This window comes from Semicossyphus pulcher, unplaced genomic scaffold, assembly GCF_022749685.1.
Source record: "Semicossyphus pulcher isolate SPU_LCO1_2020_fin unplaced genomic scaffold, fSemPul1.0.p SCAF_3, whole genome shotgun sequence".
Classification (NCBI taxonomy): domain Eukaryota; kingdom Metazoa; phylum Chordata; class Actinopteri; order Labriformes; family Labridae; genus Semicossyphus; species Semicossyphus pulcher.
The window spans coordinates 24,430,273-24,449,804 of record NW_027211704.1 but is presented as its reverse complement, the minus strand read 5'-3'; the positions used below and the strand labels follow the sequence as shown (position 1 = coordinate 24,449,804).

At 42.2% G+C, this 19,532-nt stretch overlaps 1 protein-coding gene across 1 annotated transcript; it reads right to left on the bottom strand.

Moving 5' to 3' along the window:
* Positions 1-12,764: 12,764 nt before the first annotated feature.
* LOC138605665 (inositol hexakisphosphate kinase 2-like) lies at positions 12,765-18,599 on the bottom strand. Its single transcript, XM_069678057.1, has 5 exons — positions 18,108-18,599; positions 16,327-16,546; positions 15,560-15,744; positions 15,160-15,335; positions 12,765-14,173 (listed from the first exon to the last, which is right to left on the bottom strand). Exons 1-5 carry the CDS (start codon positions 18,367-18,369, stop codon positions 13,532-13,534), a joined length of 1,485 nt encoding a protein of 494 aa, XP_069534158.1. The 5' UTR covers positions 18,370-18,599; the 3' UTR covers positions 12,765-13,531.
* Between the last annotated feature and the right edge of the window lie 933 nt (positions 18,600-19,532).

Below are 19,532 nucleotides of genomic sequence, written 5' to 3'. Positions count from 1 at the left end.
GCTCCGTCAGAAAAGAGAGAGCAGTAGAGACACGTCACCAGACGAGCCACTCACACACGTCACTGCTCTGAGACACGGGCAGAGCCGTTATACTGCATACTGCAGACCACATACAGTTACGTATCGATAAGACTCTAAATCTCAGATCATAAATAAGTACTGTAGACTAGGAACTTGTGATTTTGATTTTTACCATTTATAAATTCCCCTCTTGTAACACAGAGCTCTCCAATCCTCCAGAGGGCGCTCTACTCCAGACTCATCAGTAACTCTGATCGTCACTCACACTCCCCCCGCACCCTGGTGAAGACCTCTGAAAGGGATGTATTCAATGTGACATGTATCAATACCAAAAATGGATGTAAACCATAGACAGTCATTGATGTAAACTAGTAGCAAGTGTAGGCTAAATTTTTCCTGCATTATTATAACTTCTAATATTATTATTATTATTAGTATAGTATTAGTATAATAATATATATAATAATAATTATATAATAATAATAATAATAATTATTATTATAATTATAATAATACTAATATAACAGTTATATACCTCATATTTTTATTTCAATTTATCTATTCCAAATTGTAAACTATTCTTACTGACTTGCTATTATGTAACACCCGAGTTTCCCCCCTGGGGCTTAATAAAGGATTATCTTATCTTGTCTTATAAGATGTTTGATCGAGGCACTTTATATCATCATGTATGCAGTTTTCATTATTATATTGTTCTATGGGATGTTTGCTTTTCTTTGTACTCTCCAGCTACCACCCCAAAAGGAGCATTCACCCATATACTTTATTATTCTTTACATTTATTTGTTGAATAACGCAGCAATTTAGGGCTGACAGTATTTAATCATTGTCATTATGTAGCCTATGTGCAGCATCCAAGTCCTTTATTTGACTTCTATCAACCAAAGTTGCAAGTTTACCGATATGTTACCAATCAGTATTATTGCGGCCTTCTAATTGCATGATGAGTACTTAAGTTTTGAAACTTTGAGCACAATTTGCTGATACCTCTCAACAATCCAACACTGTCTGGTGTCACACAGGACACAGGATGTTGTATATGTCATTTGGCAGCCTCCTGTTTCCATTTTTATTTGACAAAATTTAATTTCCCCTTTCTAAAGACCAACAGATAAGTTTTCACCAGAATTGTCGCTCTCGGTTACATATTAGATATATGACTGCAGAGTTCATCGTTGTATGAAACTTGAAGGCCTACTGAAAAAAATTTGAATGATATCAACTTTTTGATAGACCTTTTTTAAATGTTAAATCATGCAAAATTTCATGATGCATTTAGTTCTAATACAATTCCGAACAAAAGCTCTCTCAGGTTTAACTCCTGAGAACGTCTGTCCACTAGAGTTCAGTGTTGTTCCAGTAAAGATATATAGCTATAGACATTTAGCCAGGCCTCTCTTCTCTCTCTCTCTCTCTCTCTCTCTCAGTATGTGTGCGTGTGTGTGTGTGTGCGCGCGCGCGCGCGTGTGTGTGCGTGTGCGTGTGTGTGTGTGTGTGTGTGTGTGTGTGTGTGTGTGTGTGTGTGTGAGAGAGAGAAAGAGAGAGAGAGTGAGAGTATTTGTGTTTTCTACTGAAAAACAAATCACTTGCTATATGACAGCAAGTCCAGAGGGTTTAGACTGGTCAGATGATGATGGCTGAATGCTCCAGTCATTGTTGTTCTGTTGCTTGATTAGTACGGGTCAGTGGCTAAGTGTGCCGCCAGCACTGCACAGCCAAAAGAGCTCCACACCATTTTATAACAAGATCACTGACCCAATATTTAACAACTACAACAGGCCGATTAAATCTTCTCAACACAAACACTTTGATTCTGCTGCTTTGTTTTCACCTGAAGAAATAACACCATAAGGGCCCAACAAAAAACAACACATGCACACACAAACAAACACACCTTTTCATTTTTTATCTAACCTCTGTTTTACCAGGCTTCTCGCATTGAGATTGGGATCTCATTTACAGTAGATAAAAAAAAAACATTAGTCAGTTAAAATATTGACACACAGACAGCCTGAACTCAATATATTCCAGGCTTTCTGTGTGTAAATGTTTTAGCTCATCATTACACACACACAGGTAGTGTAGGCTGGTAGGGAACCTGCTCATCTGCCTTCAGATAAAGAGATATTTGTTCATGATATTTGTTCATTTACATAATGAGCACAGAGCTGTGAGCTAACACAAAGGTGAGGACATACAGATACCTCACAGCCCCCCTCCAGCCTCTGCTTTCACTGAGTTATGAATAGTCTGTTTTATTCAAGATAAGTTTCCTTTTTTTTTTTTTTTTTTACTATTTAACTATAAGGAAAGTATGGCAGACCTCAGCTTTTAGTTAAACAGAAGTTTATTTTAGTTGGAGAGAATTTATTTCACACTTCTGTGTTCAAGAAAACAAAGCTTTAGAGAAATGATTGTTTAATCTGACATGTTTAATAACCCAAAATAAATATAACAGCCTAATCCATACAACCAGTCCCAATGCAAATAATAAATATAATAATAATAAATAAAGACATGAATAGTCCCTGTGTTCCATGTAATTGCTAACTTGGTCATGTGTCCCCACAGTGCAGCTGTTCCTGTGTGTACCTGTGGAGGACATTGTGTCTGTCTGCAACCTTCAGTTATGTAAACTCACCGATGTATCAGTACATGCCTAAAACATGGAACCCAGGGCCGTGGCTAAAAACCCTGCTGCCACTGTTTGCATACCAGATTTGCATTTGGGACTAACGGAAGTTAGAGGACATTTTCGGCCTCAGACTGTGGTGCTCATATTAATCAACAACTTGTTTGAATAACATTTAATTAGATTTCCTCTAATTAAAAAGGGCCAATTTCTTAAATCATTCTAAGTAATCTGTTGATATATGACCAGAATCCCATAGATAAGACCAATCACTGTGTGAAAACTCACATTTGTTATGTCTGATTCTAAAAGAGAAATAACTATCACAACATAAATATACAGTGAAGTTATTATAGCACAATGTCAGTATGGAATTAGAAGAAAAATATCAAATAAAATGTGTTTGTCACAGTTCACAGGACTGTGTCATACAGTGAAGGTGACCTGAGTTGTTGCATCATGTCTCATTAAACCAAGGGGAATTTTTCCCATTTTGGCCTGTTAGTGGCAAAAGGAAAACTGTAGAGTCTAGTTTGTTTCAAATAACCTTGATTTACACCTTAGGATGAATCTTACCATGACATCAACAACAAGCTTTTTTCATTTTAATATACATTATATATTAAAAGACAGTCCAAACACATGCTTGTTAGGTTAATTGGTGACTCTAAATTGCCCCTAGGTGTGAATGTGAGCTTTCGCCCAGTGGATCAGGTAGTTGAATTTCATTTGATTGAATAATTAACACATTTTACTTCGCTTCCTAAAATGTGCTGTTACATTCAGTACATTCCTGAAGAGTTCTCAGGATTAAAGAACCTCCTTGGTTAAAATCATTTCGCAAAGAAATGACCTTTAATCACATCTTTAATCACACTTTCTAAGAAAAGAAGACTTAAGAAGCAGAAGCAAACTCCATCCATCCATTATTTATACCACTTATCCCGAGACAGACAACCTTTCACGCTACGGGCAATGGCAATTTAGAGTCACCTATTAATCTAATGAGCATGTCTTTGGACTGTGGGAGGAGGCCAGAGTACCTGGAGGGAACTCAAGCATGCACGGGGAGGACATGCAAACCTTCTAGCTGTGAGGCAACGGCGCTAACTAACTCATTTTGTATCATTAACTTACGTCACTTTTCTTCATATAGCCTACTGCTGCTTTCATAACAAAAACACCACATACCATTTTATTCAACCAGATCTGTTCTTACCTCATTTTTCAATACAAAAAATATATACGCTGCACTGATCCTACACATCCACACAGATAATCCTAACGCAGTAATGTTGTGAGAGACATGCAGTCTGCCTAAGGGTGGGGAGCTGGTATGTGAACACAGTAATGTGGGTAAAAGGCTAATCGGCTAATTTGCATCTGTTCTAGAGGAGCCACATTTGTTTCTCCATATTTTCTGAGATGAGTGAATGTAAACCGTGAAGAGCTCCTGCAGGTGCTCCGAGGCCCAAGTATGCATGAGTCTGTTTAATCAGCTGATAATTGGTTACTATATTTGCTTCAGCCATACACAAGCAACATAAGTAATTGGCTAATCCAGTTACACATCTTTGTTCTGCACTTTCCTTGACTTTCAATGGACACTGATCTGATAGCAATGTTCACTTAGCTATGTATGCTATGTAAGATTGTGTACATTAATAGACATGTGTGTGTTTGTGTGAGTAAAATTCCCAGATGATCATGTCACATTGCTGACCATCAGCATGAGCTCTGAGCTGCTCACTAGCTGGGAATGAGCATTAACACTCATTGTACACACATATTAAAACACACATCCATCCTTATGAATGATGCTAGAGGCTTGTCCACAAGGAGAAGAAGGGGGCAGAGACATCAGTGGATAAAAAGAACCATGGAGCAGTTGTAAGGATAGAGAGAGAGATAACTTATGATGCTTTTCTGTAATATTCAAATTTCATAATAGATTTGTCACCATGTCTGGCCCCTGTCCATCACTGACACTGTGTAAGACTGTTGACAGCAGGGGCTCTGTTTGTAACACACTGCCAAACTGCTTCACAATGTTTTCTGTGTTTACTGTATCTATCTATTCTCCAACATAGAGCCCAAAGTGCTGTAATCCTAACTAATCCAATTGATGCTTGGCAGTGTAATGCGAGCCAGAGTAGCAGCCATGGACTGATCCAGGAGGGCAGAGAGTCTTCTTTTATTTCACCTTCATGTATAAGCGTGAATTAAGAGTTTGTCCAGTGTTAATCTGTGCCTCTGATGCTTCATTATAGTAATTAAGAGGTCAGTGTAAATGAGTTTGACAGAGCTGGCTGGCATGCCGTGGGTGCTGCTGGGGCCTCAGGCCAGCTGGAAGCCTGACGCCTGGTCAGCAGCGTCACAGCCTTCTTTATGTAACACTCTAATTACATCTTGGCTTCATTTTACTCTCTCCTCTGGGTCCATGCTGTTTCTGTGAATGGACGAGCGGACTGAGCCTCCATGCTCTCTGTTGTTATTAGATGTTCTCATAAACAGTTGATTTATTACGTGGTTATCACTCCTGTGTTCCTGTTAGTATTAGCATGGTTTAAGTGCAGCGGCTGCTTCCTGTGTGAGAGCAGGATCAAGTGAGAGAGAGGGAGCAGGGATTTTATGAAGTGAATGATTTAGTTTGGAATGGGGTTATGGCATGCAATATGGTCTGATATGTCTCAGTGAAGGTTTGAGTTTAGAAATTAATTCTCATCCTTTGGAAATTAAGTTTGAATTTTGTCATTTATTTTTATGAGGATAAACCCCTTGAGATGTACGGTCTTGTTTTCAAGGGGGTCCCAAAAGAAATCACATTCACAACATGACATCAGAATTGACAACAAATTAAAAATACAAAAGGAAAATGTTATTAATGCTCAGACAGATAACAGAAAACAACACACAAAGACAAAACACATTAGTTATAGAAAAACATTACAACCACAAGATGGCCCGAATGCCTAGTAATATCAAAAGAAAAGAGTATGAGTGGATCACTAAATACTGTACAATCATGTAGAAATAGAAATAGAAATAGTGACGGCATTAGTTAAAGCAAGAGCATTTCATCTCAAAGTGAGAAGACAGAGCCTCCGAAACATACTAAATAATGAAATGTATCTAATATGAACAAGTAAATTATTCCAATCCACAAGAGCTTTAAACCTAAAAGCTTTTTTGCTGATTGTTGTCTCAACATGAGGAAGAGCATGCTTCAAAAATTCTGACAAAACAATCTAAACCCAGGGTCCCCTTTTTTTCTGGAGCTCTCAATTGCACCTTGCTGTCTTCTTAAGAAGGTGAAATTTACCATGTTGTCGTTGGCGTCACTTCGCTGATGACTAGTGCGTGGTGCTCCTGCAAATTTTATAAAAAGCAAGAAAGTGGAGTTTAACTTATGCTAGTCTTAAGTCAGGCTAGCTAACTAACGTGTATTTTGCCATAACATTTGGCACACAGACTCTAGTTTCCATAAAGATGAATGTTAACATTATCCTCTGGCGCCATCCTCACAATTTCTAATTGTCCGTTAGTTTGGTAAATTCATGTATGTGTTTTATGCTAATTAGCAGATGCTAACATATTAAAATGCTAAACCACGGTGGACTATACTGTAACCATTAGCAGCTTATACATCAGTATGTTTTACATCATCACTGCTAGCATGATAGCATACTGTAGCAAAGCACAGCGGTGTCTCAGTTAAGCCTCACAGAGCTGCGAGCATGGCTTAGTCGGGTTTCAAATTGATGTCATGTCTTTGTGAGTTGTGACACGTTGGCCTGATTAGAATAATTTCTGTGGTGGTTTAATCAGGGCAGAAAATGAGAGCTGAACTTAAAAATAGGTCCTTTGTTGAAAATGAGAAGGCCTGGGCTATATATAATGTCTTTATTAAATATAATTGATCACACTGTGTGACAATGGAAACTTCTTTCCAATGTCAGTTGGGGCTTAGAGGTTAGGAGATATCTTTTGGCTGTGGATGAAGTCATAACAGCCATTGAACACCTTTTAAGTCTTGTTAAATCATTTGATTTTAAATGGAAAAAGAGGGCAAATTACTAAAGGTTTTGATCGCTTTCTAGAAATCTGTTCTCATTTTGACATTAAATGAATTTCTTCTGTTAATCGCTGTTAAAGAAAAACACATTAAATACACTTTTAGTTCAATAAAACATGCAAATATCAAAGTGGGATGAACACTTGTTATGAGCTCTGTACATAAAAAACACCAAGATAAGCTGTGACACACCGAGATCAAGCCAGCAGACACGGCCGTAACTCTAATGCAGCCACATAAAGTGTGATGTGAACAATCTGTTGCATTCCTGCTGCATCCCTCCTCTCATCACACCATCCTTACACAAGCACAGCTGCCCTACAAACTGACCTGAAAACCAACTTTCCATGCACACTTCATCGATGGCTGAACTCTCATCAAATCATATGCAGATTTTTAAGCAGGTCAGGAGATTAATCCTCACGGCTTTAACCATCAAACCACAACAGATATATTTTCTTCCCTGCGTAATCTTTATGAGGGAGAAATACATTTTCTACATTCTGTCTTTCATCTCGCCCTCTTTACAGTATTGACTCGTAGACTGCCTGTAGAGCCTGTCACCACTGTGTCAGCTCACCTGTCAACACAGGTATGCTGTGTTTGTGATACACACAGTCCCTGCTCTCAGTCTTTATATAGGAGTGACTCTGAAATATGACTCTATATAAACCACATACGTCGCTGTCTCTGTGACATTCTGCTGTCATATCTTACCCAATAAACAATCCATGTGAGTTTTATTGAAAACATTGCACTAAGATGTTTTGGTACGACAGACTGGTGCTGTTTTCTATAAATAGAGAAAGCTGAATGGCTCCATGTACCTTAGTCTCAACAGTGCTGACTGGTTTTAAACCTCCCACTGTTTTCACAGCCTGGGGCAGCACCATCCACTGCACGCTTGTACAGCAGATTGCGTGACAGACAAAGGGGCTCTTCTCAGATGGCAGTGAACAAATGCAATGGGACATGGTGCTGAGGAGTACATGTAGGAGACATCAGACAGTTGGCTTGCACGCCACATAGAAGAGTTGTTTTCACTAGTTTACCTTCATAATGAAAACCCACAAAAATAGGAAGATCTATATAATTAACCCTCACCCTAAAATGTTTTGTTGTTGTTGTTGTTTATACAACATTTAATTGTAACCAATTAATCTGATTGGACAAGAGGCATTCCATGAGTGCTGATAGAGTACAACATCACTGGGACTTTTCACTGAGTGTATTGCTCCGCCCTCAGCCAGGTGTTCTGAATACTGTTAATTAACATTACAGCAGACCGTGTATGTCTAGAGTAATCGAGCTGGTACCTCTGAATCACAAAACAGACTCTTATGTCACTGGTTGATGATAAATTTAAACAAACAGATAAATGTACATGATAAAAAAAAGCTGATCTGTGGTCATCTGTAGACACAGAGTGCAGGAGCATGTTTGGGTTGCTTGGCAACAACAGTCCAGTTTCAGTTAAATTGTTGAACTAATTGGGTTGGTGGAGCAAATAATCTGTTGTTGATTGTTTCTTTTTACTATAATTTGCCGCTTGTGTAACTGTTGTATAAAAGCATTATAAATGCCTAGTGCCACGACAATCACAGCCGTGATGATTTTCAGTACAACATCACTCCCTCTCATGTGATTTTGCTTATGTATCTATAAGCATACGAAAAGGCTGAAGTATCTGGAAGAGCTTATGCAGTGGGAATCGGGTTCAAGTTTTGGACAATCTCTCAAGAGTCATGCAAACATTTACAAGCTGAGATAATGAATAATACAGAATGTCAGAAAACATACAGAAGAGACACACAACCAAAAATGCAAACTCATAGAAGTGAAAATAAAAAGCTCTACGCTGTTGTTTCCTGATGTGTCTGTGTTGTGTCGTGCCTCTATTTGACAGGCAGTCAAGGACAAATTCTATAAACGTCAAATAGCCATGAGAAAAGTGGACCTTTGGTATGAAAAACAAAATCTGGACTGTCCTCCGTTTGCAGAGAAAAACAGAGAAGCTGGGGAATAGTAAGCAGCCCTTCAACGCTTTAATAAGGCAAAGTCCTTCACAGTTATTAGAGCGTCCTCGGATAATGAGTAAGCTTCTGAGAGAAAAACAAATGAGTTGATGGTTGTGAATAAACATGTAAGTTAATTTAGCATCATGCATGACCTTGAAATTCAGCTGGTATCGGATGACTATAGTGATGCAAAGTCATGGAATTATTGATTTGGGGGTGGATTTCAATCTTTGTGCTTTTAATTCAAGTATGCAACAATATTTCAGTATGTAAGTGTGAACAATGCACACTGACTAATTAAAAGTTAATGAGATAATGGGGCAGGTTTGATGAATGGACAGAGTTACAAATAATATTCACAGGAGTGTGACTCTCATGGCCCAAAAAGCAATGACACTATTTCATGACCAGCAAAGGCTGCTGTTGCCATAGTGATTTCAACCACTGTTATGCAACTGCTCCACTTGCAGTAGCAACCTTCATAAAGCAACGGGCCGGATGCAACTGCACACATGTGTCATATATACAGTGGCACTATGGTATGATATGGTATGAATTGACAGCATGAATGTGGTCTTGTGCTATGCGTATACCCACAATACGATGACAGAATGGGATCATTTTGATGGTTAAAAGCAGCCCACTGACCCTGGGGCTGTTACGCAACATCGGCTACCACCCCCCTCTTCCCAGTAGAGTAGAGATGGAAGAGCTTATCTTCTCTGTCTCTCCATCCTCTCGTGTATCAATCACTCTATCCCTTCGCAATAACACAGCACATAAACATGACATGCATGCTCCTCTTCAGGGCCGACTGACTCTGCAGCTGATCTCTGACAGTCTATTAAACATGGTAAATATGGCACCTGAAAGAGTCATGTAAATTCAGTATGTGCTCATAAACCCCCCCCCAACCCCAGCCTTGACCTAGACTGTAAAGATTACAGTGTCTGTCTGCTCGGCCAAACCCTTTTGTAACCCTGCAAGTGTTTGACCTTTCATTGTACTGTGCTAATTCTCCACAGGATCACAGCATGAGCACGGTCTTAGACTGAGAACATCATACAGTGCACAAAAAGCATACATGTTCACTGTCAACCAATGAGATCATTAAGTTGTTCTTCAGGAAATTATATTTTACAGTTCAGAGTCAGGATCATTCAGATTATAAGAACAGCCTCCTGAAATGTTCCTAAAAAAAGTATTGGAAAGATATTGTTTCTTCCTGTCCCTCCTCTTATCCACAGCTCTGTTTTTCAGTCCTTTCTGTGCTACTCTCCATCTCTCCACTAGAGGCCCTCTGACCTTCCCTCCTTTTGCCAACTGCCCACCTGTTTGCACTTCTCTCATCTACTTCACTCCAAATATACTGATTTCCTTTCAGTTTTTCACAGTTCACTCTCGTTACCATGTGCTTTGTTACTGTCAAGGTTAGTGCTTGGCCTTTGGAGCTTAAGTCACTTGAACCTGGACCTACCTGATCACAGTTTTCCTGTTTACTTACCTGCCAGTACCCCCCTATAAACTAAGGGGGTGATCTAATGCACCATAAATAATTGAATAAAAACCTCAAATCACAGTCTACTAGCCTTAATCCCCAGGTCTCCAGGTTTAAGCCTGAGCCTTAGCTCCAGGTTCCCAGTTACGAGCCAGAGTCATAGTCTGCTAGCATCTAGTGCACAAGCTTCCTGCCTGGTTCCTTGCCTGCCAGCATCCAACCTGCTCTTTTTAGGCCTGCTGGATGTCAGCCTGCTGATCCAAGGCCTGCTACCTCCGGCCTCATTCCTGGCCTTCTAGCAGCCAGTCTGCTTTCCAGCCAACTAGCTTTCAACAAGCTAGCCTCGAGCCTACAACCCAGCCTTCTAACCTCCGCTCACCTTGCCTTTGGTCTGCTAGCGTCAGCCTGGCTTCCAAGCCTGGTAACAACCTGCCCTCACTTCAGCCTGAATCTCAACCTGCGCTCCAGTTGATTGGCCTTTGGTGCATTCGCCCCTTTTTACTGATCCTGTATCCACTCAATACTAGGAGTGTTCAATGGACAACTTAAATAGCTGTTAAGAGTTTCTATGCAATAGCCTTTCTATTTACAAGTGGTACTGTTAAATCACTAAAGAAAGATATGGTTTCTTCGGCTCCAGATAGCAATGGCTCTTTTAGTGGTTCAGTGCTGTAGAGTCTCGACTGCCAAACGCCAAAGAGACGCAGCACTCCAGCTCCAAATAGACTCAGAGTCTCAGGCACAAAAAGACTCAACATCCTAGTGCCGTAGAGACTTAGCTTCCCAGAAGTGCCCCATGTCCGGCCTGGTATCCATTTGGCTACCCAGCCGACACCTGTTTCTGCTTTTTAGTTGGTGGCCTGGCCGACAACATGTTCCTGTTTCCCTGTTTGCAGCCCAGCAAATGCCTGTTTCTGATTGCCCATTGACTGGCTCCTGATCCCAAATCAATTGCCCATCTCACCCCTGTTCCTGGTTCCCAATCGAAACACTACAGGCCGTCCCTCACTGTTGCCCTGCTGGAAACCCAGTTCACTGCCTCTGCTGATGTCCAACTAGGCCCTGAGTCAGCAGTGGGGCAGACACCTGTTCCTGCTGAGCTACAACAGTCCCTGTTTCTAAGTTACAGTTCACAGCAGTGTTCCTCTGTTCATGTGCAGCAGCAGCTTTTTATACCCTGCCTTGACGATCAGCAAGATCATCAGTTCCCAGTCGACCTCCAGAGCGGTCCCGCCACAGCCACAAGTCTCTTGAGCGCTCCTGCCAACTTTGCTTTACTTTTCAACAGCTGCCCTGCCAATCTGGTCATCCTCCTGCTTGTCTTCTAAAACTGCCCTTCTGGATGACCTCCTGCCCACACGCTTGAGGCTTCCTGCTCTGCCTATGCTTGCCCCAAGGCCATGTGGCTTAGATCTAAAGCTCTTTTTGTTGGATCTAAACAGAGCTCATTATAGGTTTTATGAATCTGTATGTGTCATTTATCATGAGACAACCTATTCATGTCCAAACTCATAAAACATGTGACAGATGGTAATAGGAGGTGTAGGAGGCCACTATTTTCAGGTTAAGCTGGAAAAAAGTCTTCAAAATATGATGTAACAAATACGCAAAGAAAAAAAATCCTTGAGAAATGTTAAAATGTGTCTCCTGTGTGGCTGTCAGTGAGAACAATCATCAAAGCTTTTTACCTTGTGTTTAAAATTGTGCCTTATAATTCAGAAGGATTTGAGGTCCGTTTGCGTGATGGATGTCTGTACCGGCTGCACAGTACATTCCAGAGAGAGGACACTGAAGTGCTAATGGCCCGTGCTCTCTGTTGACACAAGCCTGTGTCTGCTTAATAGCTCATCGCCATGCAGACCGCCAGTACTCCTCACATCACACAGAGGCTGTGACTCTGAGAGCAGATTGTTTAACTCCGCTCTATCTGCTTCAGACCGGTTGGAGATGACCAGGACTGGCTGAGGCAGATCTGGGCTGTCGTCATCCTTCGCCTACCAGAACAATTCCCTGTCACTATTTTACCATGTCGACAACACATCAATTCTAGTACACAGAGGAAAACAAGTCTATGGATGTAGTTGGGGATTGTTCTGCCCTGGCTGAACTCCATAACATTTCAGAAGGTATCTCTGACAAGCCTCAGGCTAAGCATGTGCTCCAGTTATGTTTCTGCAGAGCAGGTTTTAGGATTGGGCCAAACAGCCTGCTTATATTGAATACAGCCATTCCTACATATTTTCCAAGGTCTCTGTAGAAATATTAATCAATCTTTTAGAATGTTATATGCTCAGAAAGCAGCTATTTGCCTCATTATACATGTACGCATGTAAGGGACAACCTCACGTCTGAGATATATCATGAAATTTGATAGCTGTGACATTTAAATTTAAAATTAACTGTCAGTCTGATGTTTTTTCTTCTTAAACCCAGTGATTAAAAAGCTCCTGACCTCGTCTGCGAGCAGAAACACATAAAAGATGAGACAGATGCTAGAACAAACCCAAGTCTTTAATGTCTTTCCAAAAAGACTGTGGACAACACGTACATACAAGATAGAGGTATCCAAACATGTCAAATAACAATATTAATATCATTATTGTAACATTAATAATATGGAATGTAACACTTCCCATTTTTAGTTTATTTTATGAAAATGTCAAATAAAGAAATAACTCTATATCTCTGATTCTTATATGAATATATCCTCTTGAACAGACTAAAGCTCACTACTTCTCTCATTGTCTTCATACACATACAACTCTTTCCCTCTCCGAAAGCCCTTTCCCAGTGGAAACACACACGTTCTACAGAGCATGTTTCAGTGCATGTTTGTGTGTGCAAAATGCTGTCACTTTCTTTGGAATCAGACGCAAGGAAAACACCTCTACTATCCCAGATTTCAAACTGTTTTTATTTGCTGCCTATCCTTCTGTCCTAACGGTGAGCTGGGTTGAACAGAATGATGACGATGGTAAATAACTGCAGCAGTCACACAGATGGCTCATCTAAGTCACGCGCAGGTCTGTTTCGTATCCCAAAGACGGACGCACACACAACAGGAACATCAAGAAGCACCAACAGCAGAAACAGGAACAGGGTCCACTAAAAGACCAGCTACAACAAGGTCTAACTTTGAAGTGGAAACAGGAAATCTTCCTCCGCTTCTGTAGTCCAATTCTCCTCTTTTCTTACACAGGTGTGAGTGCGTGTGTGTGTGTTTGTTATTGAGCGTCTTAGTCTGAGTTTGTGTGTAATGTCAGTCTTTAGTCTGTGCTGTGGTTCTCCAGCTCGGAGATGATGGTGATCAGGTTCTGGAGACCAAACATGTAGCCGCTGTCCAGGCCCTCGTGCACCACTCTGTCCTCCTGGTAGTATTTGCAGGTGGTGTGGGCAAAGTCTATCATCCTCACATCCACCTCAGGGCTGCGGGGGTCTGAGCGAGACAGGCGAGCCTGGCTGACCACTGAGCTTCCGCCACTGCAGCTGCTGCTATCGCTAGACGTTGAAGGGCTGTGAGGAAAACCAAAAGATTCTGCTACTTCATCCACCTCCTCTTCTTCCTCCTCCTTTTCTGGTTCAACCTCCACCTCTTCATCCTCCTCGTCCTCATCCTCTTCCTCCTCTTCAGAGAGGCTGTCCTCATTGTGTTGCCGAGTGTGTTTGCGGTGGGACGCTCCGTCGTAGATGATGAGCAGGGAGCTGGAGTAGAAGCGGTAGGATTCACAGGCCTGCAGGGCAGCTTGCATGTCTCTGAGCCTGTGCAGCACCGGGGAGAGGAGTTCATGACGTAGACGCCGTCCACTGTGGAAGAACTGGAACAAAGCCTCTTTGAAGTCCTGCCGTGTCAGCCTGCGGCCATGGAACTTGCTCATGAACATCAGCTGCCCCGTGTCAGACTGGTACACCTGGAGGGATCGGGAATAATGGAGAGGTTGGAACAGGCTTACAGCTCTAATCAGTGCTATTGGTGTGACAGACTGGTTGAGCATACACCCATTACAATACTTGGCCACCAACCCAGACCGTCAGAAAAATAAGTGCTGCGGGTCAGTGGTAGAGCCGGCCGTCTTTCAGCTCCCTCAGGCTACATGTCGAAGTGTCCTTTGGCAAGACACTGAACCCCAAATTGCTCCCGGTGGCATAGCCAACGGGTATGAATGTGATAACTGATTGACAGTTGGGCACTTATAGTAGAAGCCTCTGCCGTCAGTGTATGAATGTGTGCGAAAGGGTGAATGTGACATGTAGTGTAAAAGCAGCTTTGAGTGGTCGCAAAGACTAGAAAAGCACTATATAAGTACAGTCCATTTACCATTTAGTACTTAGCTGGATGCTATCACCATGTTATATTCAATCTAATCATCTTGTCAATCTAATAGTACATAGTTAATCGCCAGTGGGTCACCTTTACTGATTAGGGGCCGATGATACAGAGCTTGTTTTAGCAGCTGGGGGCATCTTTTATGTCCGTGTTTTCAATGAGAGGAATGCTTTTTGCGTGCTGCTTTTGCATTGCATAGCGCCTTGCGTTTTTCCGCTCTGTGTGCCTCGTGTTTTTGAGGAAACGCTCTGAGTACCTCGAGTTGAAAAAACGTCAATTCAAAGCAGAAAAGCGCCCAACGTCATTGGCGTTTTTTCTCATTGTCCAATCGGATGAATGTAGAGGCGCGCCAGTTCTGTCAGTTAACAATTTAACGGTTAGGTGAATGACAGCTAATGATTCAGTGGTTGCCTTAACAATAGTAGAAAAAAAGGCGCAGTGAGCTGCTCTTTTTTTAACTGTAGGCTTCAACAAAAAAGGTGCGTTTTACAGCCTGCAAAAAGCGCTCTGTCTGATCGGGACCTAAATGACCAAAGAAACCTGAAGCACTGAGGCCAGTCTGATGCTCACCTGCATGCCAGACAGACAGACTCCGAGCGATGACGCTGTGCTCTGCTGACACCTGCTGATCTTCTTGGCCTTCTTCTCCTCTGTGGCATCGTCTCCATGCTGCTGCGTGCCCATCTTTAGATCCAACACACATGGCAGTGTGTGCCGCCACGTCAGGTTCTCTAGCAGAATGAACTCTGGGAAACTGAGTCAAGGAGGCAAAATTTTAAGAACAAAGGCCTCCGTCTACACTAATTGGCTTACAGTTTTAAACTTCAGAATGTAGATCTGAACTTTTCCCTCCAACAGTTTCAAAATATTCACATCAATGATGTCACCATTATAACATGTACAAGGAAGTCACAGCAATGTAGAGAAAAACTAATAGGAGCTTTTTGGTCCTCAGCCAATGAAAGGATACTGTACTGGTTTCGGTGCTTGGAGTTCTCTTTCATCCTCTGCAGGTGCTGCTGTTGACAGCTGAGGCTCCAGGGGTTGTGTTTGAGCTTGGGCACAGCGTCACTGTGACTGTGCTCTAGTCTGTAGTAGAGCACTTCGGCCTGCCGCAGCCACTCAAGCCCCACGTCCCCCTGCAGCTTGTGAACACTGGAAGGCAAAGAGAGAGAGAGACTCATTAGTTCGAGGCACATAGAAGAAAGAAAAAGCAGACTCAGTTTCTGCCTGTGTTGGCATGTATGTAAGTATAAATATGGGTAGCAGAGCATAAACCAAGAGGGCAGAGATGAGTTGTTATACTGGCGATAATGTGGAACCAATGAAAGAGTCTCTTTGCTTACTATCATCCACCCGTATTATATTTTGCCATCAGCCTACATCATCCTCCAGTCGTTTCACAACACTAGACCGGGGCTGGCTAAGTTTAGTGTTTGTGTGTATACACGGACATGCATCTATTGCCGTTATGTAACGCTGAGGCTGTGACCCTCTCTCTGGCTGCCAAGGCCAAGGATCAGCCTCTCACAGTATTTAGAGACAGTTTTGCCTTCGGTTATATGTGTAAGTCAATGCCTGCGTCATCAGTCGATTAATGTGAGTTTTGAAACTTTAGCTTTACCATTCGTGGAAAAATACAAACTGCTTTGAATATATCACGGTCACACAGCGGTTGATATAAGTGTTATCAGTCTGTTGATACATCAAATACACTTCAGTTCCTCAGTGTTTTACCTCTTGTCCTTGTCTTTACGCGAGTGGCGGCTCCGGCCTTCTTTGCCGTAATTCTCGCTGTCGACAAGCATCGAGGACGTAATCATTTTCCCGCTTTTGAACTCGCATTCGGCCGAGGGGTCCTGGTTCTCCAGATCTGCAGCTGGGTCGCTCCTGAGGGGGTAAGCGATGAGGCACAGGTTTCCCTCCTCATCCTCCTCGAAGCTCACTGACACCACACCTGAGAGGGAGATAGAAAGACATCTGTTAGACGTTTGTGTCACAGGGCAGAGAAGAGAAATATCTTCATCAAGGCAAAATACAGCTTACAAGAGATAACAAAGCTCTTAAGTACAATGACTCTCTTATCTCTGAGTGTTCTGTTTCACACCCTTATCCCTTTAAGACATGAAATATTTCACAAAACTACACCAAATAAGAGAGCAACAAGAGTCAAAGCAACACAGAAAAAGACTAACCAATCTATCATCATGCACAGTGGGTTCTAATTGTACACACACACACAGAAAGAAACCATGCTCTTCAGAGGGTCTAATGTTCTAAAGCACATAAGAACAGACAGAATAACAGCCCAAACACAAACGACACAGGATAACACTATTTAAGTCAGTACTTTTTATTACTAAAAAATAATTTCACACAAAATGATGAGCAATATACATACAGAAAAAAGTATTAAGAAACCACTACTGCATGTGTACACACAAAAAAGATATGATGCTCGTTTACAGGCTTCAGCTTTAGACAGAGGGCACAAAAACTAATAGTCAACATGAGGTCCAGAAGATAAACATAATTTCCTTCCCTTGATACGACTGAAGGAGAAGCCAAGAGGAGGTGAAGAAAAGCAGGACTGGGACGGTATGTGAAAATAAAGATAAAGAGACGAAAATGCTGATGTGGGGAAAAAAGCACCGCTGACAAAAAATATTCACGGTACAGCAGAAAAAAGAATTAAGATGTAGTGACAGAAGTGACGTCACATGAGTTTTTGTTGAGCATCAGTATTTTGGAGGTCAGTATGTAAAACTGCAGCGATGCTTTTGGGAGGAAAATGACTGCTTAGAATCGCCTGTCACTCAAAGAAAACGGCTGCACTGGCCCCTAAGGAAGAGTCTTGGATAACATTTAAAGGGGATGTTTTGTTAGGTCAACTGCTGTCATAGATAAGAAAAAAACTGAAGGGCTTGACATATTTGGGAGACATGTATATGTTCAGCAAAAGGTGTCACGTTAAACTAAACCAACAGGCTTGTTCGCTAATGTCACTTATGGGCACGTCATTTTTTAAAGATCCTAAAAAGGGGTGTGGTGGTCTCTGAGGTTTGTGGGCAGGTTTTATAAACGTACCCCCTATGTTGACCTTCTAAAATGACCTCATGGTCTGTCCAGCAGAATCCTACTTTGATCCTGTTGACTGTGAGGTCTGTGTGCCAGAGAAGAAATGAGGGCACACTTGACTTACCTCCTGTGTTATACCAGCCTCCGACAAACAGGACAACACAACAGGGTGCCTGTTTGTATGGGGCTAACTTTCAGTCTCAGCACCCTCTTGTGGCACAATTTGGTACATGCTGCTGACAGGCCCCTAAAAACAACACGAGCAGGAGCAGGGAGCTCTGTTTCCTTATAATATCAACATTTACACTTCACATGCAACCTGCAGAACATCATATCTGCCTGATTTGCACATATGCGCACAGAGAAACAAAGAGAGAGCATAACAACAAAGCAAAACACAACAGCCACAACACATGCTAGACAAAGCAGGTTTGCATTACCTCTGTACTGAGGGGTAAACCTCCGAATCGCAGCTGGCAGACTCTTGTAGAACTGATGTTCGCGGGGGACGAGGGGCTTGCAGATGGTCTGCTCCCCAAAGCGCAGGACACAGCAATGTCCCCCCACCTGGTGTATGAAGGGCTCAAGCATCACCCCTTTCTCCATGTAGCACTGCTGGTGCTGCAGATGGTTCTGCTGCTGTTGCTGATTTTGCTCTGCATCCATGGCCTTCTGGGTCTGAGCCTCCACAGCCGGACCCATCCTCCTTTTGCTCTGACCACGCTACCGTGGGCATTAGGAAACAGAAGAGAAACAGAATAAAAGGCCTAGATTGAGAGGTTATTTGGTTTCCTTTTTAACTCCTTTTCTGGCTGTCTGTGTAGATGAGTGGGAACAGGAAGCCACAGAAAGTCCTTTAAATGCTGAGGTTTGGACTAGTGCTGCAGCGGCACTTAAGGCACACAGACACAGGTCCTGCTTGTGCCTCCGCTGTGGACTGAACGCTCTCTGACAGCTCCGAGTTGGCTCGCCACTGGTAAAGCTCTCACAAGCCTGACACTCAGCCCACCCCCATCACAAGCAATCCACCAATCAGGAGCAGCCAAAGCAGGTTGTTGGGTGGTAACCCTTCAAGGGAAATGAGCAAGCAAACAAAGACAGAGATGGGAGGGGGGGGTCTGGGGGAGAGAGAGACAGGAAAGAAGACTAAAAACAAGGAGGGAGTGAGGCGCTGAACCCAGCTGTTTTTCTCTCTGAGTGTGACCGCAGGGTTTTAAAAACCTGACAGAAAAGTCGCACTACTTCCTCATTCAGTGTGAGGTACAGGAACAACAAAACAGAACAGGGGGGAGGTAGAAGCACACAAACAGACCTGCAGTACAAAATATAAAGAATCTAACTACACAGAGAACTTGGCTTGAAGCTGAACTTGAGCCAGCAGTTTAGGCAGCATATTAATCATGTGGATGAAAAAAACAAGGTGCAAAACACAGATGGCTTCATTGTTATGTTCTCACAGTTTCATTTGTGGCTTTCTTATATTGCTATATGATTGTTAGGACTGTAGAGGCCCTGCCCGACCCTATTATTGTCTCAAAAGTGATCTGTACTGTCTTTAGGATTGTGGCCGATCAAAATATTGCTGACACATTAAACCAATTTTGTTCAATTTGAATAGAAAACACTGTACATTGTGTTATTGGCTGGAAGGGCAACACAAAATGTGGAGGATGAAGCACAATCTTAAATGTGTCTAATACCCCTTTCCCACCAAAATTAGCGCGTTGAAGCAGGTTTTTCAGACCCAGGAAGACCCGCTAATAAATGCTGATGCGTCATCATCTGACATCACAAATGCACTCGAAACAGGGATAGTAAAAATTGAAGATGTTACGGTGGTTAGGTCTTTATTGTAACTATTACTC

What these genes read in the sequence shown, in the direction of transcription:
- LOC138605665 (XM_069678057.1), bottom strand. Translation starts at nt 18,369, where the DNA reads ATGGGTCCGGCTGTGGAGGCTCAGACCCAGAAGGCCATGGATGCAGAG. An exon ending in GTTTACCCCTCAGTACAGAG is followed by an intron (nt 16,547 to 18,107) that starts GTAATGCAAACC and finishes TCTCCCTCTCAG; the next exon opens with GTGTGGTGTCAGTGAGCTTC. An exon ending in CAAGCACCGAAACCAGTACA is followed by an intron (nt 15,336 to 15,559) that starts GTATCCTTTCAT and finishes TCAGTTTCCCAG; the next exon opens with AGTTCATTCTGCTAGAGAAC.